This window comes from Spinacia oleracea, chromosome 6 (genome assembly GCF_020520425.1).
Source record: "Spinacia oleracea cultivar Varoflay chromosome 6, BTI_SOV_V1, whole genome shotgun sequence".
NCBI lineage: Eukaryota > Viridiplantae > Streptophyta > Magnoliopsida > Caryophyllales > Amaranthaceae > Spinacia > Spinacia oleracea.
Genome location: NC_079492.1, coordinates 149720546 through 149748056, shown reverse-complemented (window position 1 = coordinate 149748056; position 27511 = coordinate 149720546). Strand labels below are relative to the sequence as shown.

At 35.1% G+C, this 27511-nt stretch overlaps 4 protein-coding genes across 4 annotated transcripts; 2 read left to right on the top strand and 2 right to left on the bottom strand.

The window, feature by feature from the left end:
• Positions 1-4816: 4816 nt before the first annotated feature.
• LOC110791219 (F-box protein At3g58530) lies at positions 4817-6553 on the bottom strand. Its single transcript, XM_021995968.2, has one exon. The coding sequence runs from the start codon at positions 6551-6553 to the stop codon at positions 4817-4819; it is 1737 nt and encodes a 578-aa protein (XP_021851660.1).
• A 2750-nt stretch (positions 6554-9303) lies between these two features.
• LOC110791227 (plastidal glycolate/glycerate translocator 1, chloroplastic) lies at positions 9304-14238 on the bottom strand. Its single transcript, XM_021995977.2, has 8 exons — positions 13798-14238; positions 13114-13429; positions 11995-12256; positions 11784-11899; positions 10867-10976; positions 10584-10761; positions 10351-10480; positions 9304-9592 (listed from the first exon to the last, which is right to left on the bottom strand). Exons 1-8 carry the CDS (start codon positions 14080-14082, stop codon positions 9442-9444), a joined length of 1548 nt encoding a protein of 515 aa, XP_021851669.1. The 5' UTR covers positions 14083-14238; the 3' UTR covers positions 9304-9441.
• Positions 14239-15894: 1656 nt separating this feature from the next.
• LOC110790586 (indole-3-acetic acid-amido synthetase GH3.3) lies at positions 15895-19421 on the top strand. The gene is made up of 4 exons (XM_056833705.1): positions 15895-16237; positions 16331-16432; positions 17438-18271; positions 18708-19421. Exons 1-4 carry the CDS (start codon positions 15942-15944, stop codon positions 19270-19272), a joined length of 1797 nt encoding a protein of 598 aa, XP_056689683.1. The 5' UTR covers positions 15895-15941; the 3' UTR covers positions 19273-19421.
• A 2999-nt stretch (positions 19422-22420) lies between these two features.
• LOC110780077 (indole-3-acetic acid-amido synthetase GH3.3-like) lies at positions 22421-27033 on the top strand. The gene is made up of 5 exons (XM_056833529.1): positions 22421-22853; positions 23454-23555; positions 24452-24622; positions 25317-25967; positions 26370-27033. The coding sequence occupies exons 1-5, from the start codon at positions 22558-22560 to the stop codon at positions 26932-26934; spliced, it is 1785 nt and encodes a 594-aa protein (XP_056689507.1). The 5' UTR covers positions 22421-22557; the 3' UTR covers positions 26935-27033.
• The last annotated feature ends 478 nt before the right edge of the window (positions 27034-27511 follow it).

The window sequence follows — 27511 nt, the reverse complement described above, 5'->3', positions numbered from 1 at the left end:
TTCACCCAAATGCCCCTATTCTGAAACTTATTTCACCAAATGCCCCTATTGTGAAACTTATTTCACCAAATGCCCCAAACTTAACTATAGTTATTTTGATGTTTCAGCGACTAGTTTTTGTGTTTGACAGGTAGCTGTTGGTCACGGTTGACTATAAAAGCCCCTTTGCTGAATGGTTCTTGTAAGTTAGATGTTATTTTGATTTGCTTTGCTAATTTCATAAGATTTTTGTCATGAGTTTTCTTTCAAAATCATCATCTACACCCAATGAGTCCACATATATTAGAGTACCTACCAAATTTTGTTATTGTGCTAGGAAATTTGTCATTCGAAGCTCTGATACAACACTCAATCCACAAAGGTTGTACTACAAGTGTGATCCTTGAAACAATCTGAGATGGTGAAAGGGAGTAGTTGAGCAAAAAAACAAGGGGCAACAACACGAAGGACAATGCGGGGGAAGCTTAGACGAAGGAGAAAGTATTGAAAACAGGCGAAACAGTAAGATGCAAGAAGAATTGAAGCAAATGAAGAAGAAGCTAAAACAACAACAAAAAGTAGTCAAAGTTGTAATACAAATGGGGATATTGATGTTTGTAATTTTACTGTTTGTAATCATGAAGTAAACACAAGTAATGAGAAACAAATTCACATTTCATAAATAATTGATGTTGCATAATCTGCACAAAATACCAAACTGGGAAGCATTTCTGTTTTTAGCTTCACTTACAAAACATCTTTGCACCAACTACATTTAATGTTATTTTGTACTCAATGAATATGTGCAAGATCAAAACAGATGTGCAAAAAACTACCCCAAAAAGCATTAGCAGCTATCCAGAAGAGCTTGTGGAACACCACTTCAACCTCCATTCCTACCACAATAACAAAATTTGTTAGGTACCCTAATATATGTGGACTCATTGGGTGTGGAAGATGATTTTGAAAGAAAACTCATGACACAAATCTTATGAAATTAGCAAAGTAAAGTAAAATAACATCTAAAATACAAGAACCATTCAGCAAAGGGGTTTTTATAGCCAACCATGACCAAGAACCACTTTTCAAACACAAAAACTAGCCGCCGGAACATCAGAATAGCTATATTTAAGTTTGTGGCATTTGGTGAAATAAGTTTCCTAATAGGGGCATTTGGTGAAATAAGTTTCAGAATAGGGGCATTTGGGTGAATTGGAAACTTGGCTAACGGCGGACTAACGGCCCGTTATTAGTAAGGGTATGTTGGGTATTTGTACGAATTGTGAGGGGTATTTTATGAATTATTGAAACTTGATGGGCGTTTGGTGAATTATGGCAAAACTCGAGGGCATTTCATGAAATTTCCGTAAATTTAATGTGGATCAAGTCCATTTAAGAATTGGTGTTTATTCACTTTTTAAATTTAGTTAGTTTATTTCAGATAAGATAAGTTTAGAATAGACAGTGATTTCTTAGATACTTCCTACGTATTTTATTCAATGATACAGTTTGACCGTTATGGGGGTGACATTGACTTCTTATATACTTCTTATTAAGTGATACAGTTTGATCGTCACGGGGGTGTTAGGAGGATGAGTTGATTTTATTAAAATTAGATGGAAATGGGGTAGATAGTAGGTGTTTTATTTATTATGGAAAAAGATGATGTGAGTAAGTATCGTGACCATAAGAGAAAGAGAAAGATGAATATAACTGAAACTAGGAAACTGTATCACTTATTAAAGTACGATTGAATAATGAAACTGTATCACTTAATAAAATAGGAGGGGGGGATGGTTAACTTATAACTAAAATAAGTTCAGTTAAGTTTTTTAGGGGAAAAAAGAACTTAAACTGAAATTATTTTACTTTCAGATAAAATAAGTTCAGATATGTGATAATAAGATATCATTGGTTTTTTTTTTTTAATACAAAACTATAAGACAAACTTCTTACCAAATAGTAGTATTTTCTCATCCAATAGTTATGTTCGATAATTACTATCAATCAAATATTATGGATTTCAACAAGTTTAGTTGATAAAGTCTTGAGGGGTGATACCAAGACCGTCCACGAGATCATATCCCTTCTACACTATTTATCGTCTTACCCCTTTGTGGCTTTGTGTACAAACGAATCAAATTAATATTTATACTTTCTAAACAAATAGTTACATTTTTTGATGTTGACATCAGTAGTCTTATGCGTATGACAATCTCTTATAAGACATGTTATTTTTTTAAACAGAATCTCACACAAGTAAGTTTATTTCAAATAAGATAAGTCCATATAGTTTCAACAATAAGTTCAGACAAAATAAGTCTAATATATTGGAGCTTAATCCAATTATATATTATGTGAGCCATATTTTGATTGACTCAAAATCAAATACAGAGTAACCAACATAGCTAAAATTGATTTCTTTCCAAATATGATACAATACGTGTCAATAGACTCGAAAGTTACGTGGATTTTATTAACCTGAACTGCATTTGAATTAAAGAGTTCACACCTAAGTTATGAGTAAGTAAAAATCCCATGCTGTGATGTATCACCAAAAACATAACACCAACAAAGAGATAAAATAGAGAAAAAACAAAACTGCTTGCTGTCATATTTTTTTGGACCGATTATGGATCGAACAAATGATGTAATGGTACAAAAAATGAAATGAAATGGTATTTTTTAAGTAAGAATGGCATTTTGTAAAAAATAAATGGTGTTTTGTTAAAAAATAGTACTTGTTTTTTAAAGAATGGTACATTTTAAAAGAAAATGGTACTTGTTTTTAAAAGAATGGTACATTGTAAAAGAGAAATGGTACTTCATATCACTTTCTCTCTCCTCTTTTTCTGTCATTCTCTTATCTTTTATTTATTAATTTTGTCATTTTCCTATTGTCCTACTCATTTTGTCATATTCCTAATTTGTTTGATATTTGTGTAAATTTACGAAAATACCCCTGTGAGGTATTATGAAATACCTCACAGGCTGCCGCTACGCCAACCTCCCTAAGTTATACCCTAGTCAACTTTAACGGAGCGAATCCATCCAAAACTGGACGGCCTAGTTATTACCTCTATTGGTTATTTTTTCTTCTTCTAAGGATTGCTACCTCCATTTATAACATACAAATTCAAGTGAGAAAACGAAAAACATATGTACTCTCTTCAACTTTCTTTTAGTTGGTTACACTTTGTTTTTCACGGTATCTAATGCACACGTTGAACCATTTATATATGATTTTTTTTTTGAAAGAAATTGATAATTTGAAAATATATATTGATAATAATCTAACAATATCCCAAACATAATATTTTGATATTTGTAATAGTAGATTTACGGTCAAAATTTTCAATTTTTGAACACAAAATTAGAAATGTAACCAAAAATAAAAACAGAGTGATTATGAGAGATACATATCTTATTTTAAATAAATACTCCATAAAGTACTCCGTCCAATTGTTATACAATTTTTTTTATTAACAACTAGATTAGTACCCGTACCCGCAATGATTTTCTTTTAAGTTAGCCTCTATTTTGCTTTTTTTATTTATTTTAAATACGTGTACAATGTTTATTCGAAAAAAATTGTGCAGAACCTGATATCATGCTGTTGTATAATTCGTATAGTGGAGAATCAAACTTTCTGAGGAAGATGTTTTATTAATCCTTTACAATCTAGTTTTATCCAAAGCAGAACTAAAGACGTAAATATTATCAATATCAAAGAAGTTTCACATCATTTTAATAAAGCTTCAAAAGGCCAAAAAAATATGGCTCTAAAAATAAATCTTTATATGGTATTTAGTTATTTACCTCTTGAGGTTGAAATATCTTTCTATTGTATTACCTCTTGAAGGTTGAAAGCTTTCTGATATTTGTCCATTCCAAAGAAAAAAAAAAAAAGGTGTAGTATTGTCTCCGTTGTTAAATGTTACAAGTAGTCCACTTTTCTTATTCACTTGTTTTTTTTATTAGTCCATTTTGAAATTTTTTCTTATTTATCTAACATATCCACGTTAAGATGGACTTCGTCGGACTCTAGCACGAAAGATAATTGTGAGCCAGGCCGGACTTCAGGCCAAGCCTACAGGTCAAGCCCATGCCAAACCCATTTTGCATCGGGTCGTGCCGAAACTTCAAAATAAGGCCCAATCCAGGCCCAAACCCATGTCATATCAAAAATAAAAATACGGCCGTTTTTAGAAACTGCAACTCGTATAATAATACGACCGCTTTTAGAAAGTGTAACTCAAATTATAATACGGCTGCGTTTAGAAAAATGTACTCCGTAATACATATTATAATACGGCCGCTTTTGTAAAGTGTAACTCATATTAAAATACGGAGGGAGTATCAACGTTGAGGATTTATCAGCACTATAGCACATTGAAATTCTGATCTATTCCACCAATTGCTTGTTGGTTTAGTGGTGATTGGGGCTGAACTTGGTAGGGAGTTTCCGTGTTCAATCCTCCGCAACAACAATTGGGAGGGAACTGGAACCTAACCACCCAGAACTCGTCCCGAATTCGGATTAGCCCCTAAGGGTGAACCGGGTGCTAACACCGAAAAAAAATTCTGATCTATTCCAAAAAAACAGTTGTTATTATGTTGATAACTTGATATGAATCATAAGATGGCATTGGCATTGATATTCTTCCAAAACTTTCACAAATGACTCAAAACAAAAATAACCACAAAACAAGATTTGCAATCACAAACCCACTCACAGTTTCCACAAATTAACAACTTTGGGATGTACTGTAATGATTATATACACAGTAACCTGGATTTTATACAAAAAACACAGTTCACAAAACACATATAAAACTCAGATTTCATCTATCAGACAACCATGGCGCAGGAACAAGCTCTTCTCATGTTCAGTTGCAACAAATCCACATGGTGGCACTATCTTCCTCAATGAAGGCCTTGAAAACACCATCCAAGCAACAATGTCACGACTCATATCGCGACACCAGTTCAAGTTAATCTCCTTCAACCTTGTACAATGGTGAACTACTTCTTTCACCCCTTTCGAGGTTATACCTGAACAACCCATGACATCCAAGTACAAGAGTGCAGGACACTTCTTTGCAATCATCATCAACCCATCATCGTTAAGGCCCGACCCGGACGCTCTCAGAACCTGTAATTTACGAAGCTTTGCATCCATTCCTAGACTTTTGATCATACCACACCCATTCATCTGTAAGTGCCTCAAACCAGTGCAGTTTCGAATAATTTCACCAATTCCTTTCCTTGTAATGGAAGAACAATCACTCACATCTAGAAGTTCTAGGTTTGGGCAGGAGAATGCGATTTTTTCTAGGCATTCGTTGCTTAAGTTCTTGTTCGAATTCAAGATAAGAGCTCGAGTTTGTGGGTTGTAGGCATTGTTTACAGCGAATTCTTGCTTTCCCATGTCTGTTTTCTCCATTTCTAGAATGTCTAAAGAAGGGCAATTCTTAAGCAAGGTGAGAAACCCAGAACTAGTGAGTCTTGAACAGAAGTTGAGCTTTACAGTGGTGACTTTACGAAGGAACTTTGACATGTCGATGATGGTTCGATCAGTAATCCAGTAAACACCTTCTAGAGCTAAGTATTGAAGGGAATTGTAAGTTCGTAAAAGGGATAAAACCCCAGAAAACGTGAAATCTTTGCAATGGTATAGAGTGAATTTCTTCAAAGGAATTGAAGCTTTGACAATGGAGAACAACAATGGATCGGAAACACTCATGTAAGAGAAATCAAGCACAGATAAGTTTCTAGCAGAAGATAAAGATTGATTCATCTCAGGTGAAACAACCAAATCCATCCCTAGAACAGATACAGAATTCAAATTCTGGCAATTTTGTAAAGCAAAAGCAACACCAGTTTGAGTCACGAAATTGCAACTTTTTACTATAATCTCCTCCAAATTCAAGCATTTCTCAGAAAGATTAATAAGAGATTTATCAGAAATGAATAAATTACCAGACAAATTAACCTTTCTGAGATGAGGTAGCTTCGAAGCAAGCAAATCAACGCCATCATCAGTGATTCCTATAGCAGCACCACCAGAAATATCAGTAACGCAGCAATCCTCCTTTGGATCACTAACATCCAACTCCTCCAAATTAGTGATGAACTGGGAAATAACCCCCAAATCGGAATCAGTAAAAATCGAAAGATTATGCAACTTGAGCGATTTAATCGACTTGAGAGACGAATTGGGGAATTGTTGAATCGAATCAGAAGGGAAATCGTCGCGATTAGAGAGGTCAAGGGATTCAAGTGGGAAATTGGAAAGTGAAATGAATTGAAGAATCGAAGTGAGTTCGCCATGGAAATCGGAAAGGGAGATGTGTTTGAGGTTAGGGAATCGAAGGAAGAGTTTGGGGATGAAATTGGAAGTTGGGTTTGAGATAATTAGGGTTTGTTTGAGACGATTAGTGATTGAAAGAAAGGTTTTAGAAACGAGGGATAAGGGTTCTAAGTGAAGATCATGATCATCTAGGATTAGGAGAGAGATTATTTGTTCCCAGATTTCTTCTGGAACATCCATAACCAATCTAGATTCCTGCATTTTTAAGGGAATCTTACTGGGATTTTTTGAGGTTTTTAGAGAGAGAAGATGAACATGAATATGAATCTATAATCTATTTCCTGCTTGCCAGGTGACTTAATATTGAATACAATTTTCCTTTTATATTTCAGGTCCCTTCCTAAATCTGCCACTTGGTTAACTCATAACGGTATCTCTGGTTCATTCATGCTAATTGGAATATCAATGGATCTAAAAACTAGATATTCCTTTAAAAAAAAAAAAAAAAATTATGGCAATTTTTGCACAATGGTTTACAATCTAGTGTGAAGAGCGGAGAGACGGCATACTGTGATGTGTGAGCAAATACATCACAGGGATATTTTCATAAATTTGCACCAACAACAAACAAATTAGGAATAAGACAAAATAAATAGGACAACCGGATAAAGACAAAATTAATAAATAAGAGAGAAGGGAATGACAAGAAAAAAAAAGGAGAGAGAAAGTGACATGAATTACCATTTCTCTTTTACAAAGAGTCATTTTCTTAAAAATAACAGTAACATTTTCTTTTAAAATGTACTATTTCTTTAAAAACAAGTACCATTTTTTTTTAAAAAAAACACCATTTTTATTTACAAAATACCATTCTTATTTTAAAAATACTATTTTATTTCATTTTTTGTACCATTACATCATTTGTTCATATTTATAATCAGTCCAAAAAAATATGACAGCAAGCAATTTTGTCTTTTCTCTATTTTGTCTCTTTGTTGCTGTTATGTTTTTGGTGGTACATCACATCATGGGATTTTGACTTCCTCACCTAGTGTAACGTTGATATTCTTTTACTCCGTAGTTACCTAGACCAATACAAGATCAGGGTACCTGGGGTATGTGTATCATCTCCCACAATGAAATCCAAGATTATCTCTTTATATATTGTCATTTCACAAAAGAATTTTGGGACTGTGCTACAACAATTTTTTGGTTAGGTACTCGCCTTCAAGAAAAATCAATTTTGTCTTTGTTTCGTAATATGCGAACTAATGTCGGCCTCCCAGTTAAGAAATAATAACTTCCTTGTGGAGCATATGAAAAATGAGAAATGCAGTTATTTTTAATCACGCCTCATTATCTCCTAGTGGTCTCTACACTAGAGCTTTAAATTTGTCTAGTGAATGAAACATTCATACTCATTTTAATCAGATTATTTCGCATTAGATTTGATTGTCATTGATAAAAAAAATACTCCGTATTCAATTATTATTATTACCATGTAACAATATTGCTTACAAAATAATAACAACAATAAAGGTTAAATTTAAATTTATTATAAATTTGAGTTGTTCTTCGGTTTGGACTGATTTCAGGTCTTCGGTTTGGATCGATTTCGGGTTTACTCAAATCTACGGTTATTTTCGGTTCGGGTTTCTTCCATTTCGAGTGAAGATCGGTTCTTGCTATTTCAGGATCAAATCAAATCCGAGCCAATTTCGGTTTCGGTTGTATCAGTTTGGATTTCAGGACGTCTTTTCAGGTCAAAATCGGGTCGATCGGATCGTTTCGGATCTGGACCACTTTTGCCACGTCTCAATATTGTCCTTAACTATTTTGCCTTGACGGCTTTCTATTTTTTGTTAGGATGACTTTTTCAAGGGTTGTAAAATTGTGTGTATCACCAAAAAAAGCCAATCCCATATCTGACCATTTACCATCAATCAAGCAAACAATTCCATTTTATCTCTAAGTACTAAAGAAACCCATCAAAAAGATTGAACATTTGAAGACAATCCAAAATAGACAATGTGTGAAGAATAGATTTTTTTTTTTTTTTACGCAACAACGAAGAACTTATATTAATATGGCATTAGCCTAATATAGATACAAAAGGAGCGGGCAAACACCAAAAACTTACAACCCGAACAGCAAAAGATAAGCCACCCCTAGCTAGACCTGGTTATTGGACAGGGTAGTCCAATGGATTAATAGGGCTTTTATTAGGCAGGGCTCTTATTGGACAGGGCCTTTATTGGACAGGGTCATTATAGGGTCAAACTTATACTACAATTATTTTGAAAATTAAAATAGTAATGATACAAAAAATTACGTGTATAGCTTCGTATTTACTTGTACTTGCACATGGCTCTTTTGTTTTTCATTTTTCATTCCTCGTTTATTGACCCGCCCACTAATGACCCGCTATTGACCCACGACCCGCTTTTGACCCGCCCATTATCGACCCGCTAAAAATGACCCTTTCAATACCCGACCCTCTTTTGACCCGCACCGACCCTGACCCGCCCCGCCCGATAACCAGGTCTACCCCTAGCCCACCATCCAAAAGCCCAAAATATATTCCCCCCTCTAACATCTAAAAACATGCCTATGAAGCTCATATAAACTTGGCAGAGGAGAATAAGTCCATAGACCCCTACTTCCTATTGCTTTCATCTCCCTTCCGGTTTCCCATAACTGAACCACTAGCCTTATTCTTGATGACAGCAGAAGTAGTGACTTTTGTTGCTATAGTTCCAAAGAGAATTTCCGTTGTAACCACCCCTGCACTGAATGGGACTTGGTACTGATAAGTGATAACTGCTCCGGAAGACTCACCTTCCTCTCTAAGCTTGTTTTGGACTTGATCCAACTCACCCTCGTAGATTAGCGAAGTGAATGGTGGTGGGTTAAGAAACATCTTATGGCCAACTGCCATGTCAATTACATAGTGTGCCAACGCATGAGCAAGTTTGTTATGCATACGTGTGAAGAATAGATTGAACCTCAGATTATCTACAAAGGGAAAGAATTTACGTAGTATTTCGCCAAAACTCGTCAGTATGTACAATGTGTCAATGTACATAGGAAGATTATGTAACTTTGAATTTCAGAAAACAATTTACAACACAAGAAGCAAGAAATAATAATCAACCGACCACAGCGAGAAGACTTTCGCGGACAACAGGAATCGAGCATAGAATGGAACCAAAGATGCCGGTGAGAGCATAGGCAATTGCACAGAATGGGAGTGCCTCTGGTTCTTTTGCTGATAGTGCTGCTGTTCCTAATCCATGAGCACTACATTGAACACAAAATAAAGAAGTTTTAGGATTAGTGAAAATGAGCAATACCATTGAAGGAGCAAGTCGTCTAATGAGCTAATTAAACGGCCTAAACTGGTGAAAATTATTAGGTGCACCTGGGTGCATGTAATATGTTCTAACTAAACTAGAGATATCAAAGCAATACTTAATACACTCAAATTAAGAAGGTTTGTAAAACTGAAGATGTGTTAAGATCTGACCCACGAAACATCACATTCACATTGTGAGTGTCGCACATTGATAAAAGATGAGAGAGTTAATCACTTAATAAGGCTAAAAGAAGATGTAAAGCTATTGAGGCGCTTTGGGGGCATGCAATACTCCCTTGGAATTTCACACTATGGGCTCGTTATGTATCACTGTAAGTTTTTTGTTTTTGTATTTTGAAAGCCACATGATATCGATTGAATTATGAATCTAAAAATAGTCAATACTTATAGTAATCAACTAATCACGTTGATTTTGAAAACTGGAAACTACTTTATGTGGTTTTTATATTTTGGTTTTTAGTTTTACAGAAAACTGGAAACAAAAAACGATACCGAACGGGCCCTAAGATTGGTAATGTATTGTAAATTAGCATTTTACATGGTAATGGTTTTATTATTGTGTGACGACGTTTTAATATTGCATTCGTGTAGAAACGGCTAATATTTTGGATCAAAAGGACAGTTCAAAATACTTGTGTTATGGATCAAAGGGATCAGAGTATGACTATGTAATGTTTCTCACCTAGATGCTGTGGCTATTCCTCGAGCAATGGGATCGCGGAACTGCAACTTATCAAGCACAAATTGCACAAAGTTTGCCCCAACAAGACCAGTTAGCACCACCACAGCAGCCGTTAAGGATGGATTTGTACCTAAACACGCAATTGTTTATCAGGCTTTCCTCTTCCAGCATATCAGTTGAAGAGTGCATGAGAAGAAAAAAAAAATTCTGATTTCGTAACATAGAGCTTTTACCTTCGAACAAGGAGACAATGCTGAGGGCTAAAGCCACAGTAATACACCGTGGTAAAATTGAAATAGTCAAAGACCGTTCAAGCCCAACAACACGCCCTAAGAAAGCAGTTGAATATAAAGAGAACAGTGTTGCAACGATGATAGATGTAAAGATCTCAGCTGCATGTCTCTTCACAAGCTGAAAAGTATCGATCACCGAAGTTTACAGGTCAAGATATTAAGATTTAAACCTTAATTTTCAACTGCAATGGTGATATTAAGATTTAGACATTGATTTCAGTACCTTTCTCTGTTTGAACATGGAAAAGGCAAAGGAAATAATAACAGATCCCAAGAACCCCATTAAAATGTCACCGGCTCCGGGGTTTGTTGACACCTTGGTAAGATAATATCCTTCAGAGACACACACAGTCATAGTGTTAGCTTATCCGTGGACTATGGACCATGGTGTACAGTGAGCATGATGCACCAAAAAAACATATGTGCATAAACAAAAGAATATGACACTACGATAAAAAAACATGCGATATAATATTCCACTTTTTTGTTATAAAAAACAATACTTCCCCCGTTCCTTGGATATTGCATCAAGGTTGACTTTTCGTTTTCCAAGAAATCTAATAGATACTCCCTCCGTTCCTAAATAAGTGTCTCATTTGGTGAAAAACACGGGTATAAGAAATCTGAAAAGTGTGTAAGAAAAAAATCAATGATTATGAGTGTTTTTATGGGAAAGGTGATAAAGTAGATGATTGTTTATTGATAAAGTAGAAATAAAAGTGGATGCGGGGATGGAAAAGTGAGAAAAGTGTAGAATGGGTAAGCAAAAACAATCATGATTATATGGAAAAGTGTATTTCCAAGAATAGAAACATGACAAGTAAAGGGGGAACACCCAATTTGGAAAATAGTACACTTATTTAGGAACGTAGGGAAGTATCTATTAGATTTCCTTGTACTCGAATGATCTTGTGTATACGAAATAGACTTGTGAGGAAAGACAAGAAACAAAGACGATGATTCTATTTAAAGGGAAGAAGAAGATTAGAGTTTGAAGATCCTAAATTGAAAAACCATACAAAATAAACCCTGTCACAAGATACACTCCGATTTCAGGCTTTTGGCTTCACCTGCCATGATTAAGAGTCTAAAGACAAAGCAATATATCACAATAGATTCAAAGCAAAGTTGTTCACAAACCTAAAACAGGTTCAATTCCAGATTTTGATATATACCCAAAGGCAAAGGCTGCCAAATCTGCTGAAAGTGCACAACATATAATGGGATGAAACAGCATCTTCAAGGCAGAAGGTAACCTAAATGCAAAAGAAAAGAAGTTTTTCCCAGATGAACAAATTTTCTTGGCAAATTTCCATCAGAAAATTCAAAACCGTGAAAGTAGAAGTCATACCCGGTGCCAACCATGTAGCCTAGTACTGTTGCTGAAAGCAAGAAAGGGAGGCAGGTGCGGGCAGCAGTTCCCAGGATGGTTGGATATAAGTATGCACCAACAAATGATGCTAGGAAAATACCACTCCAAGCCCACACTTCGGTAGTAGAAAAGGGAGATGGTTTTGACATAGGCTCAGCAGGTATCATTTCCGTCTTGACGAGGTTCCTCACGGCTATAGCTGCATAACCAGCTACACAAAGCGAAGCTAGCCACCCACCAACTACATGGAACTCAAGATAGAAACGGACAATGAGAATCTGTTCACCGTATTTCCATTTATTTCAGGAAAAATAAGCTCAGATAATATAAGTTCAAGAAAGGTTGACCAAGTAAAATTTATAGCTAAAGTAAATTTTGATAAGTTCAGAAAAAATAAGTGAAAATTAGGTGAATAGAACGCACCCTAAATGTTTGAACCATTATAAGGCTCAGAGCGGTCAGAGACCTATGCTAACATGCTAAAGGAAAAGGAATGATGTCCACTGTGTAGTGAAGAAGACACACCACACAATCTACACTGATTTGATCAATTAGATAGCTGGATAGTAGTCATAAACATGGAACTCGCACACAAAAAACCATGTTATGATTTTTATAGAGGCGACGTCTGTATTTCACCATGTACTGGTTTCTAAGTCCATTGTGTTGGAACCGGTTTTATCAGTGACACAAACTATGTCACATGGTATTCAATGTCGTACTCCATTCTATGAGACCTTTGTAGCAAAATTGTTCAATGCACTCAGAAACTGAAATAATATTAAGGCCTGTTAAATGGACTCATAATCATTTTGAAACACCTTCATAGCAATGTTGTTCAATGCACTCAGAAACTTTCAGAGTGATACAGAACATGCTTTAAAGAGTTTGAATGAGCAATACACAAGATCCACATGCACTAAGTCAAAACCATTTGTAGTTTCATCCAAAATCAGATAAAATGAAAGCAGACAACTTAACATACAACCAAAAATACAAGCAAAGGTGGAAAAGGATTACAATTGTTATAACAAGATTTGCATCTAAAAGGAGCAGATAAACAAAGCATGATTTTAAGGGGGTGATAAATGCAAATACCTAAAATGCCAACAATTTTCAATCCAGAAGCTGCAGGTATATCTCTAACAGCAAGAGGCAAGATTACCAGTGAAGGAACATAAAACAATGGAAGCCACCTTTGAATAAACAGAAGAGCTGGCTCAAAAAAGTTCATCAAACTTGCTGCAGCAGCCGGAACGATAGCATCAAGGATTGTCAGAACAGAAAATGTACAAAACATTCCAAATAATGCACTTGGGAATTGAATTGATGCAGTTACAAAAGCCTGCTTCAGAAAATTATCCATTGCCAGAATAATCCCTAGTGAAACAACCAAATGCAGTACACCCACCACCTGATTTTATCAATAAAACACCAAGCCACCATCATATTCTAAGCCAAACCAACAATTGATATTCAATCAATCTACATATTACATCAACATTGCTATCCTAATTTAAACAATTAGATGAACAATACTCAGTACCTGACTAAATCAATAAACACAAAATGGCAATCAAAATTTTGAGTTGACAAGCCAAAGTAACAATAACCCACCTCAATTGTAATCAAGTTCACACAAATATTACAGTTCTGAAGTACAAAATAAACACGTTGTATAATACACGGCGAAACAAGCAATAATTCACCCAGAAGTTAACAGTGCCTCAATGCAAACATGACATTATGTATAAACTGGAAAAAGAAAGCCAGATTACTCACAGTTTGAGAGATTGAGGAAGTAACACCATCTTTAGAACCAAGTGATTTTGCCAAAGTTGTTCGATTTGAATGAGTTTTTTGAGGACCCACTTGCAAGAATCGATACCCAGTTCCAACAATTTTAATGGGTGCCCCTGATTTTTCAGAATTCGATTGACATTTGATGGGTTTAATGCCAACATTTAGAGAAAGCTGGGGTTTTCCCCTAACAAAATTTGTGTTCATTCTGCGATTGATTAAAGGGCTAAATTGCAAATTAGTTGCAACTGCCATGGCAGTAGCCATGGTAGCACAGGATGATGGTAGTGAGAGTTGCTGTGTTAAGTTGAGGGTAACGAATTTTGTGATTTTGGTGGGGATTTTTTGGCATTTTTTTTGGTTGGAATTCTGAAAAGTGAGTGGGACCTTTGAACTGTTTGTATGGATACAAAATGGCCGTAGGTATTGAAGAGATATAGCAGGAATTAGCAAGAGCCAAGAAGGGTAATCTCCCTGGAAATTTCAGAATGTGTGATTGATGTGAAGATCTGTTGTCAAACAAAAACAAACAAAAAACACATTGAAGACGTTATCTCATTTGGGTGTTGGCTAAAACAAGAACGTCCAGAGTCATTGTGAACGCAAATAACTTGTATTGGTATAAACTTATGTTGCTGGTATAAATTTGTACGTTATTGATCTACCAATACACCGTTGATCACTTTCAATTAACTTTTTTACTTTATTAGTACTGACATAATCTTTATTGAGACTAATCAGTACCAAGAACGAACTAATCAGTATTTCGAATATTGTTTGCGTCCATTTTGAATAAAAGTATAAAATGTTTATACTTTTTGTTGTGCTTCATTAGCACTTTCGGAGGTCTTCATAGTTGTCTTCCACGAGCTAAAGAAGGTTTGCAATTGACTATTCCAATAGTATAATGTTCTCCATCGAAGATAGGAAGTGTTTTTCATTAAAGAAGGAAGTGTTGGTTGAGAATATGAGAAAGTTGGGGTTGAATTGCTTGTAGCCATTTTTTGGCTATGATGCAAAATTTGTTGGTGACAACGAAAGTATAATGCGTATCACGATTGAAAATACGAGATATGTATACTCCGTAGAAAATAATATGCGTGAAATAAGCATAGTTGCATCACCTACGTTATATAATGAATTTTAATAGAGAATGATACTTCATCAGTTCTTGAATGTTAGTCCTCTTTAGAATCTTGATACTATTTACAATTGAAGCGAATCTTCTAAATTATTTCCAATATATATTTCAAAACTTCATGTTGGATATTGTTTCACGAGTCTCGATTTATAGTTTTACAATATCAAATTTTATAATTTGTCAACAACCGTAGTTAATTGGAGATATTAAAGTTCAAATATATTCAGTTGAAACTCTGGAATAGGCAAACTAGGACTACCATTTAAGAACGGGATAGTATGTGTATATTGTTATTATGTAAATAGATATACATCATACATCATACATCATTACTGTTCCGGGGTTGAAACGATAGTAGGAGCGTCCTTGATATCTTGAGTTCCGGTTACGTACGGTGCCTGCAAGATGAACTCCAAGCCAAAGGGGGGTCCCCGAGGCGGAGCCTCCGACGCTCAAGTCAGTACAATTGATGTATAAAATGAGGTGTTTAGGGGAGAGAGAATAGGGTGGCTTCTCTAGGGTTAGAGAATGACCCCTTTTACCTTGCCCTTTGAGGGGTATATATAGTGCCTTGTTGGGCCTTTTGAGGCCTTGTTGGTGGTATTGGGCTTGAGTGGGTTTTATTGGCTTTTGGGTTAAAATGGTGGGCCCATTTTAACACCCCAACAATTACAGTATATTCATATAATCCATGCCAAAACAAATAAGAGAGATAGGAAATTTAGTGTGGTTTTTTCTTTTCTTTTTTTCTTTTTTTTGAGGGAAAGGAAATTTAGTTGATCCTAGGCCTTAAACATTATTTTGTTTTTACTATTTATATTATTAGTGTTTGCTTAACTTTCTCTTATCCTAAGATTATTACATTGCAAAATTAACCACTCAGAACAACTAAAATCATGCTATAAGAGTAGACAACATTAACAACTTACACTTGTATTAATTTCCAAAACTAAAATTTCATAATTTAAATAACGTACTTGAAATTATGTGCATTCATCAAGAAAATGGTGATACTAATAATGCTTTGCAATTTATTGAGGATGTTACGAGCAGATGTAACGAAGTGCAATCCCGAGTTTTGGCCGAGATCTTAAGCCAAAACTCGGAAGTAGAGTACCTGAAACGATATGGTTTACCTAAAGGGTGTGTCGATAGAGAGACGTTCAAGTCTAAGGTGCCAGTCGCCATGTATGAAGACTTGAAGCCAGATATCCAACGCGTTGTTAATGGTGATTTCTCTCCTATATTATGTGCTCGCCCTTTTTCTCAACTCTTTAGTAGGTAATTAAATTTTTATTTTTAATTTTTTAATATTTTTTTTTATAATCGCAACATATCCCCTTGACATACAACGCAACGCACTCATTCGTGTAGTTCGGGAACTTCGGGAGGAGAGCCAAATCTGATACCAGCAACTGACCAGGAAATACCAAGGAGACATCAACAATACAAAGTTCTTTTGCCTCTTGTTAGCCAGTGAGATTTTCGAATTTATGACTACTACTTTTTACTTCAAGATCTTATTACTTACTAATTATGGCAAATCAGTTCAGATCTATATGAGAAAAAAAAGTTCACATCATACCATGTCATATCATATGATACTAATCCAAATTAAAATAGAATAGTCTAGATCATATTCAACAAATCTAGATTAAACCAAATTAGTTCAGATCAGATTATATATACCTTGATATGTTCATATAAATATGTCAAAAACTCCAGATCAAACTAATTCACATCTGATTAAACTAGTCCAAACAACATTTCCAGATCATACCAGATTAGAAAAAATTAGAAAAAATAAAGTTCTTAACAAATTGGATTAGGACGGAATGTGCGTACCTAGAACATGCAATAAAGAACATATGGAGTATAACGGACGTCAACACTAATATTAATACAATATTTCTGAAATTGATATAATGATACGTTTCATTTATGAAATTGACCCCTTAAATTTCCTAATAGCGATTGAACCTCTAACCTTGAGTAAGCGAGGTTAGAAAAGTGTTCTCTCTTACTCCTTAACTGATTGAATTGCTACTAGTACGTAGTTAAATTATTAGAATATGCTTTGAATTAGTTAATTAATTCCCCTACAAAACGACGTAACCCAACACGAGGGTCTCAATGTGGATGTAGTAGACCTGATCAAAATGCGGGCTGGGCTGGGCTAGGTTGCGACCTCAAAATCGGCCTATTATATCAGGTCGGGCCAAGCTTTGGGCCAAACGTAGCACGTTTGACCTGGCCAAATTTATAAGTAAAAGTAAATTGGGCCCGACCAAAAAACATGCCTAAAAATCAGCCCAAACCCGCTGATTTTCAGGCTAAGCTCAAGTTGACCAGGTTAACACTTGTTACTATATTAGTGAATCACGTGAAATCTTTGTGTGTATTATTTGCATTCTTAATCAATCTTTTTACCTATCATGCACTAAGAAGTTAATATTTTTATGTGTGTATGTATTTATACAGATGTTTTCAAGGCTTAGAGAACGGAAAGGTATTGAGTTTCTTATTTATAAGAGATGAAACCAAGACACAAGGAGGACTTATGGCCGTTGGATGTTTAACTAGTTACAACAAAAGTCTTTATGATCTTGGAAACACACCTTGTGACCCTTACAACAACTTTACTGGTCCAAAAGAAGCCATACTTTGCCTAGACAATTTTCAATCAATCTATACACAACTCTTATGTGGCTTCTACCAACGCAACGAGGTCGTTCGTGTTGATGCACACTTTGCCTCGACTTTAGTCGTGGTCATCCACTTCCTCCGCGACCACTACTCTGAACTTTGCGACGATATCTCCTCCGGTACGTTGAGTACGAAGATCTCGGACACGGGCCTACGTGCTCATATGGTCGAGCACGTAGTGAAACGGCCCGAACCCGAGTTGGCTAAGTTGGTTTACAATGCTTGCAAAGGAGAGAATTGGGAGGGGATTTTGAAAAAGATTTGGCCTAATATTAAGTACTTGGATGTTATTGTCACGGGTTCCATGGCCCAATATATACCCGTTTTGAACCATTATAGTGGCGGTGTACCTATTGTGAGTCTTAAGTACACTTGTTCAGAAGGTGCTTTTGGTATCAATTTGAACCCTTTGTGTGACCCTTATGAGGTCTCTTACACCTTGATTCCAAATATGGCCTATTTTGAGTTCCTCCCCCTCAACACCTCGTCGTCGGACAATGAGCAGTCGTTGGACAATGAGCAGTCGTCCGATCAGCTCGTTGACTTGGCAGATGTCAAGGTCGGACACGAGTACGAGCTCGTGGTTACAACCTATGATGGTTTGTACAGGTACGTGTCACGTGTTACTTTACTAGTTACGTATATACTTCCTCTAGTGAAATTAGACCTGGTCAAAATGGGGGTCTGAATGGGTTCGGGCCAGGCCATGACCAATAGATTATGCCATTTTGTCGGGCCTGGTCAAACTTTGGGCCGATTTCATGCCCGGAACCCACTATTTTCGGCCAAAATATATATTGGGCCTTTTGGGTCAATTTTATAACTAAAATTCTAATTTTGAGTTGCCCAAAATCCGTCGAATTTTTATAATCGAGCCAGGCTCCAAAATTTTGGTTTAAAAATATGCCCAAAATCCGCTACTTTCGTATTGAACCAGAGGACCGGGTTCAAGATGATCAGGCCTAGTTGAAATTAGTTGCATGTTACGTTCCGCTAAGTTTAATTTGGGACATGCAATTTAACAAAATATATATTTATTTTCAAGGTTACGAGTTGAGGATGTTCTTAGCCCAACAGGATTCTACAACTCGGCCCCACAATTCAAGTTCGTGAGGAGAAACAATGTGCTACTAAGCGTACATGCTGAAAAGACGACCGAGTCCGAGTTGCAAAATGCAATGGAGAAAGTGTATGATGTGCTACAAAACTTTGGCACAATAAGAGTGGTGGACTACACTAGTTATGCAGATGTCAAGACGATTCCAGGTCACTATGTCATCTACTGTGAGCTATCTACTACTACCAGTGACGCGACAACTAAATTAGGGTTGGACGACGTCATGGAGAAATGTTGCTTGACCATAGAGAACTCCATGAGTTACGTGTACCGTTATTACCGGGTTCATAACCCAGCCATTGGCCCGCTCGAGATCCGAGTGGTGAAGAAGGGGACCTTTGACAAGATGAGAGATTTTGCAATTTCAAGAGGGGCATCTTTAGGACAATATAAGGTGCCAAGGTGTGTGAAATTCATACCTTTGCTTGAGTTGCTTAACCATGGAGTTATCTCAACTCATTTTAGCCCTTCCTTGCCCCAATGTAGTTTATGATCAATACATTTATAATCTTCATCTCATTTTTTTGTGACAAAATCTTGTAATTTTGTGTGACATAAATGTTTACATGGATAATTTGTAATGTCTTGTAATAAATTATTGCATGTTTGCTTCATTAATTAAAGTGTTATTGGTGAGAGTTATTGATTCTTTTTAGATTATACTATAAGACATATTGTCTTATTTTCTTAGCAATCAGTGGGCTATTTGGGTATCAAGCTAGGAATCACAAAGTTTTTATTTATTGGTAGACAACTATGGTGAAATCAAAAGAAATGAATAATGAATATTGCTGTATTCTAAACTATTTTCTCCAATTGTTGTTATTTGAAAAGATATGATATTGGTATCTAATTTTAGCTATTTTTTATTAGTACTCGTACGTTAATTTTTGTGTTTAGCTACGTTAATATTCTTCCAACATTAAGTATATATTCTTTTTTGTTATTTTTTTTGGTGCGATAAGAATATAGTTTTTGAATATTAACTTTTGAATGATAAATATGTAATGTAAGAAACAAAAAAAAATATGAAAAGATACCTAAAGGATTAAAAAAAAAAAAGCAAGTAGCAAGCTAGGGCCAATGAGTAATAAGCTTCTCTTGTTTAATTAAAATATAAATAGTCATTGGCTCAAGGATGCCCATGATCATTGCAAACACCGTATGAGAGAGTGTTTGGTTCACAAACTTTTGGTATGAAGTACTTCGCATGAGTTTAGAATGAGTAAAATTTAGCAAGATTAGCGCTAGTCTGAATTAAGACTTCCGCATCAACTTTTTATTTATTTTCAACTTCTCGGGGATTGTTGTCGAGATCCTTTCAGACTTACTTAATTTTTTCACTTCACCCCTCGTACTCATTCAAGACTTCTCAAACTTGTGAAAATAATTATAAAATAATAATAATTAACAATTAACAAATAATTTACTGTTTAAACGTCTTAAGTAGAGTCTTGATATTCCAAGACTTTTGCTCAGGACTTTTGTTATACTCTGCCCCTTAATGGAAGGTCTTAGGTTAATACTCAATAAAACTATTGCTCAGACTGTCGCTCGTACTAGCGTTATTCTTGCTCTAACCTTGTGTTTGGTTAAAAAAAATACATTCCCGGATATAACCAAACACCTAATATTGGAATCAAGTTCTAACTTCACACCACCATGATAAAGAAATATATCCCTGTTATCTAAATCAAACAATGGTAAAGAATAGGGGATCAAAACTCGAAAGAGTCAAACCACATCTTATCATCTTATCTAACAAATATCATATGAATACTTGGAGCAACAGTAATTAATTATTACTCAACAACAATCATTCACATGTTATTGAACTATATATTGATGTTGATTTTAGCATTTTCAGCAAATTGTAATTAAATATCTCGTGCTATTGCAGCAAATTAGTTGTCCTTGTACATCAACCATTATGAATTCCAAGTTCAAGAATACCCCACTATTTTTCAATTTTTTTTAATTTTTTTTACGCGGATGAGCTATAAGGCTAATATAAATTACAAATGAGTTAAAGAATTCAAATCTGAGACCTATCATTCATTTATTCATGTCCTCGATCTTAACTACTACTTCCTCCGTTTCTTTTTGTTTGTTACGTTTTGACTTTTGCACGTTTATTAACGTATAACAAAGATATCTATTTTATTTTATTGTAAATGCTTTAGATTCCATCATTTATATTAAAAATATAAACCCAAGTAAAGCCTCAATCCACTAATCATTACAATAACTAATAAAATTGTTTTATTTATCAAAATGAACCAATATTGGAAAAGAACACAGATTGTTAACTTAACATACTTGAGAAATGTAAAGAAATTTAATGAGTTGGAAAAATTGGACCAATTAAAATTAAAAGCTGGCGTAAAAAATGACAGTATAATAAGTTTATAAAAGAAAAGATTATCTCATATAACAAACATTGTGAAACATCTTAAAAGAGATACGTAACAAACAAAAAGAAACAGAGGGAGTAAGTCAAAACCTCATTGTGTTGTTAAATTTGTTTGTCCAAACTCGAAAGTGCTCATTCAATGTTTCAAGGATAAGTCACCCTCTTGATATATTTTGTGGGGTTGTGACTGTTAGCAAATCAGTGACCTGCAAGAAATAATAAAATAGTCACTTTCCGAGGAGTGATACACCGTTGTTAGACAGTGGACAAGACACACGTAACCAGGGGTAAAATAGAATTCTAGCGTGAGATATTGAAAAGTCAAATAAAGATATTGAAAAGTCAAACAAAGTACTAAAATATCGGCAGCAATGACAGCATTTCAATACTACAATGACAATATTTATACAACAATGACATTATATACTCCTTCCGTCCCAGAATACTTGACCTGTTTTCCTTATCGGGTCGTCCCTTAATACTTGACCTGTTTCTAAAAATGGATATATTCTAACAATATTATATTATTTCTCACTCCACCCCTATTAACACACCTACCCCTTACTCCATACAAAAAATAATTAAAAATTCAACCCCTACTCTCCCCCAACCCCACCCCTTTACACATTTCCCACTAACTACATTAAAATAATACCCCACTATCAACTACTACATATTAAATTAAATAAGTAAATTCAAGTCCCTTAAACTCTGTGCCGGTCAAACCGAGTCGAGTATTCCGGGACGGAGGGAGTATACAAACGTTGACAGTATATATGGCAACATGTACTTTCACCTATTCAGTTAAGTATTCGCCTTACTCTTTCTATTTCATTTGATTTTTTTTTTGCGTGGGTATAACAAGTTTTAATGCAATATTGACCGTATTTATATAACAATAACAATATTTATACAAATGATGAAAGTATATATAGCAACACTTTCACCGTTTATTTAAGTACTCTCCTTACTTCTTTCGGTTTTATTTCATTTCCTGTTTTTGGGTGGGTATGGCACCGTTGAACAACGATTAATAAATCCTTCTCACTTTCCCAATCTTGATAAGAGCTAACTTGCACTTTCATTTTCTTGTTCGGCCGTTTCAGAATAAACGCAACACTTTTTTTTTTACAACTGTAACTAATATTCTACTCTTTTTATTTCCTTCCACTTATCTAATTTTTTTTATGGAGTATAAAAAACGTGGATGAAAAGCATGACAAAGAATATCCAAAACAAGCCTGCAAAATATTCCAATTAACAACAATAAAGAACAACTAAATTAATGCTATAAAAGACACCCTTAGCAACTTGTGTTATTTCAAAAACTAAAATTTCAATCATTTAAAACAAGTACTTGAGAATATGGGCATTCATCAAGAAAATGGTGATAGTAATAATGCTTTGAAGTTTATTGAGGATGTTACGAGTAGATGTGACGAAGTGCAATGCCAAGTTTTGGCCGAGATCTTAAGTCAAAACGCAGAGGTGGAGTACCTAAAACGATATGGTTTACCAAAGGGGTGCGTCGATAGAGAGAAGTTCAAGTCTAAGGTGCCGGTAGTCATGTATGAAGAGTTGAAGTCAGATATTCAACGAATTGCTAATGGTGATTTCTCTCCTATTTTATGTGCTCGCCCTTTTACTCAACTATTTAGTAGGTAATTAATTCTCATTTTTCATCTTCTTTCTTCCACTTCAATTCATCTATTTCTTATAGGAAAAATTCATTCTATTAATCCAATTTTTGAACGATATTTTTTTAATAATCCAACCTTTCTATTGTTATCTAATAATCTAACCTTTATACCCATCCTCTTGTATTGCACCCATCAAGTAAAATATCAGGTACAACATATCATATCCACGTGGCACGCTGCTATTAGTCCATTATTTTTTAAAAAAAATTCTTTAATTTTTTTTTTCTTTTTTTAAGTTTTTCTTTTAATTGTTGAATTTAGGCATGAAATTAAAGGGGCTCAATATTTTTTTTCTTTTTTTAATCAAGGTGAAAGGGTGTGACCTTGTTAGCCAGTAATAACAGGTCATTTGGATGCAATAAAAGCGAATAAAATATTAAGGTTGAATTATTAGATAATAATCGATAAGTTAGATTATTAAAAGTAAATGGCCCAAATATTGGATTATTAGAATTGATTTTTCCTATCTTATTTTATTTTAATTTATTTTAATTTATTTTTATAATCACAAAATACGCCCCTTGACCTGCAACGCAATGTTGCAACATACCCTTTTTGTAGCTCAGGAACTTCAGGAGGAGAGCCAAATCTAATACCAGCAACTGATCAGGAAATACCAAGGAGACACCAACAATACAAAGTTCTCCTGCCTCTTCTCAGCCAGTGAGATTTTCGAATTTATGACCTCTAATATGTTTTTTTGTACGGAAAGAGTAAGACTCTGTTTGGTAACACGTACTAGCTCAAGATGAGTAGAAACTGAAACTGGTAAGATAACTGAAACTGATAAGGTAGTACCTGAAAGTGATAAGGTGCTGAAATGATAAGACAATTTCATATTTGCATTAACTAGTCTAAGGGGGATTTGGTTGAACAAGTTTTTAAGTCTATGAAATTAGGGAGGATTTGTTCAAATGAAGAGCTTTCATGTATTTCCTTGTATCCAACCTAAAAGAAGAACATATATGTCCATATATCATTTGACTAATCTAGATCATACATGTCCAGATCTATAATAGACTAATCTAGATCATACCAGTCCATATAAGATTACAGTGTAGTTTATATTAGAATTGACTAGTCCAAATCATATCATCAGTTCATATCATATTAGACCAGTATGGACCAGTTTGTCAAGAGTTGATTTGTCCCAATCATACATCACATATACTATCTAATCTAAATTAAAATAGTATAGTCTAGATCAGACAGTCAAATCAATTATGACCTGATCACATCAGATTAGATACGTCATATAACAAATATTTTCATATCACATATGTCCAAAGGTCCATAACAGAAAATGTAAGCTCATATGAGATTAGTTCAGATCTGTTTCAATTAGTCCAAATCAGAAAAGACATGTCCAAATCAATACAGATCATTCTAAATCATACCAGATTAGAACAAATTAGAAAAAATAAGTTCTTAACAAATTGCATGAGAACGAAATGTGCATAGAACATGCATTAAAGAACATATGAAGTATAACAAACGCCAATCTTGATATATTAATACAATATTTCATGTTAATACGCTTTCATTTTGTGTCTATGCAGATGTTTTCCAGGCATGGAGAGTGGAAAGGTATTGAGTTTCTTATTTATAAGAGATGAAACCAAGACACAAGGGGGACTTATGGCAGTAGGATGTTTAACTAGTTACAACAAAAGTCTTTATGATCTTGGAAACACACCTTGTGACCCTTACAACAACTTTACAGGCCCTAAGTAGGGATGGCAATCACATCCGAATCCGAACCGAGTCCGACCCGATTCGAAGGAAAAAACCCGATCCGAATCCGAGAAAAAAAAGTCCGAATCCGAATCCGATTAAAAACATCCGAATCCGAATGGATATGGATCGGATATGGAGTCTGCAGAGACTCCGGCCCGACTCCGACCCGAGTCCGAATCCGAATCCAAATCCGACTCAAAATTATTTCAAAGTGTATTATTTTTCGTACATAACTGTTTTTTAAAGGAAGTTCCCAATTTAATCTAATATATTTAATTAAAGCGCATACATTTGTATTTATTAATTTATTAGAAACTCATTAGATTTTGGTAAATGAGAAATATGATTTCTAATTTATTTTAAAATTAAGAAATACAAGTTCTATGTAAGTAAAGTTAACGCATTATTCGGATTTGGATTTGGATATGGATTCGAATTTGGATATTATATGGATGCAATTTTGGAGTCCGAATTTTAAATGGATTTGGATATGGATATGGATATGGATATGGATATGGATGCAATTTTGGAGTCCGAATTTTAAATGGATATGGATATGGATGCAATTTTGGAGTCCGAATTTTAAATGGATATGGATATGGATGCAATTTTAGAGTCCGAATTTTAAATGGATCGGATTTGGAGTTTACTACATCCGACCCGAATCCGATCCATTGCCATCCCTAGCCCTAAGGAAGCCATACTTTGCCTAGACAACTTCCAATCTATTTATACACAGCTCTTATGTGGATTCTACCAACGCCACGAGGTCGTTCGTGTTGACTCACACTTTGCTTCTACTTTAGTCGTGGTCATCCACTTCCTCCGCGACCACTACTCTGAGCTCTGTGACGATATGTCCTCCGGTACGTTGAGTTCGAAGATCTCGGACATGGCCCTACGTGCTCATATGGCCGAGCACGTCGTGAAACAGCCCGAACCCGAGTTGGCTAAGTTGGTTTACAATGCATGCAAAGGAGAGAATTGGGAGGGGATTTTGAAAAAGATTTGGCCTAATATTAAGTACTTGGATATTATTATTACAGGTTCTATGGCCCAATATATACCTATTTTGAACTTTTATAGTGGTGGTGTACCTATTGTGAGTCTTAAGTACACTTGTTCAGAAGGTGCATTTGGTATCAATTTGAACCCTTTGTGTGACCCTTATGAGGTCTCTTACACCTTGATTCCAAATATGGCCTATTTTGAGTTCCTCCCCCTCAACACCTCGTCGTCGGACCGTGAGCAGTCGTCCGATCAGCTCGTTGACTTGGCAGATGTCAAGGTTGGACACGAGTACGAGCTCGTGGTTACAACCTACGATGGTTTGTATAGGTACGTGTAACGTGTTACTTTATTAGTTACGTATATACTTCCTTTGCTAAAATTAGACCTGATTAAAATGCGGGTTGGACTGGGTTCGGGCCAGACTACGACCAATAAATTATGCCATTTTGTCGGGCCTGGTCAAACTTTGGGCATGTTTCAGTTCTAATTTTGGTCAAATAGTGGGGCTTTCTGGTCAAATTTATAACAAAAGTTCTAATTTTGCAGTTGCTCAAAACCCGTCAAAGTTTTTTAATCGAGTCGGGCTTGAAAATTTTAGCCTACAAATCTGCCCAAAACCCTTTTTTTTGGACTGGATCAGTATGCCTAGCTGCTCAAGATGAAATTAGTTTTTACATTCTCCTAATTTAATTTGGACATGCAATTTAACAAATATATTTTATTTTCAAGGTTACGAGTTGAGGATGTTCTTAGCCCAACAGGATTCTACAACTCGACCCCACAATTCAAGTTCGTGAGGAGAAACAATGTGCTACTTAGCGTACATGCTGAAAAGACAACTGAGTCCGAGTTGCAAAATACAATGGAGAAAGTGTATGATGTGCTACAAAACTTTGGCACAATAAGAGTGGTGGACTACACTAGCTATGCCGATGTCAAGACGATTCCAGGTCACTATGTCATCTATTGTGAGCTATCTACTACTACCAGTGACGCGACAAATAAATTAGGGTTGGACGGCGTCATGGAGAAATGTTGCTTGACCATAGAGGACTCCATGAGTTACGTGTACCGTTATTACCGAGTTCATAATCCAGCCATTGGCCCGCTCGAGATTCGAGTGGTGAAGAAGGGGACCTTTGACAAGATGAGAGATTTTGCAATTTCAAGAGGGGCATCTTTAGGACAATATAAGGTGCCAAGGTGTGTGAAATTCATACCTTTGCTTGAGTTGCTTAACTCTGGAGTCATTTCAACCCATTTTAGCCCTTCCTTGCCTCATTGTAGTTTATGATCAATAGATTGATCAAAACCTGCATGTTCTTTGTTTAGGATTGACAAAATCTTGAAATTTTGTGTGAGATAAATGTTTACAAAATAAGGATAAGTTTAAGTTTTAATGTCTCCTAATAAATATTCACAAATTCTTATTTACAATGGGTGTACGATAAATATTGTACACCGAAGTTAAAGTTAACGTAAAATGCATAAAAGTTACCCCTATATACGTAAAAGTTATCTATTTTTTACTAATAAAATTTTTCATTTTAATTAAAAGTATTTCTTCAAAATCACTAATAATGTATAAAATTTATCATTTAGCCCTTTTAAATGATTATCTATCAACTTATTTTTTAATAGTATAAAAGTTAGAGAAAATTGGGTAAAAGTTATTAAAAACTGGGTAAAAGTTATGTTGGTGTACAATAAATTTATTGTACAACTTGTGCATACAAGACTTTTTGATAAATATTATTGCAACTTTGCTTCATTCAGGTGTTGTTGACTTGTTGGTAAGAGTTATTGATACTTTCTAGATTATAAATAGTTATTGGCTCAAGCGATGCCCATGATCATGATAAGGAGGTGTT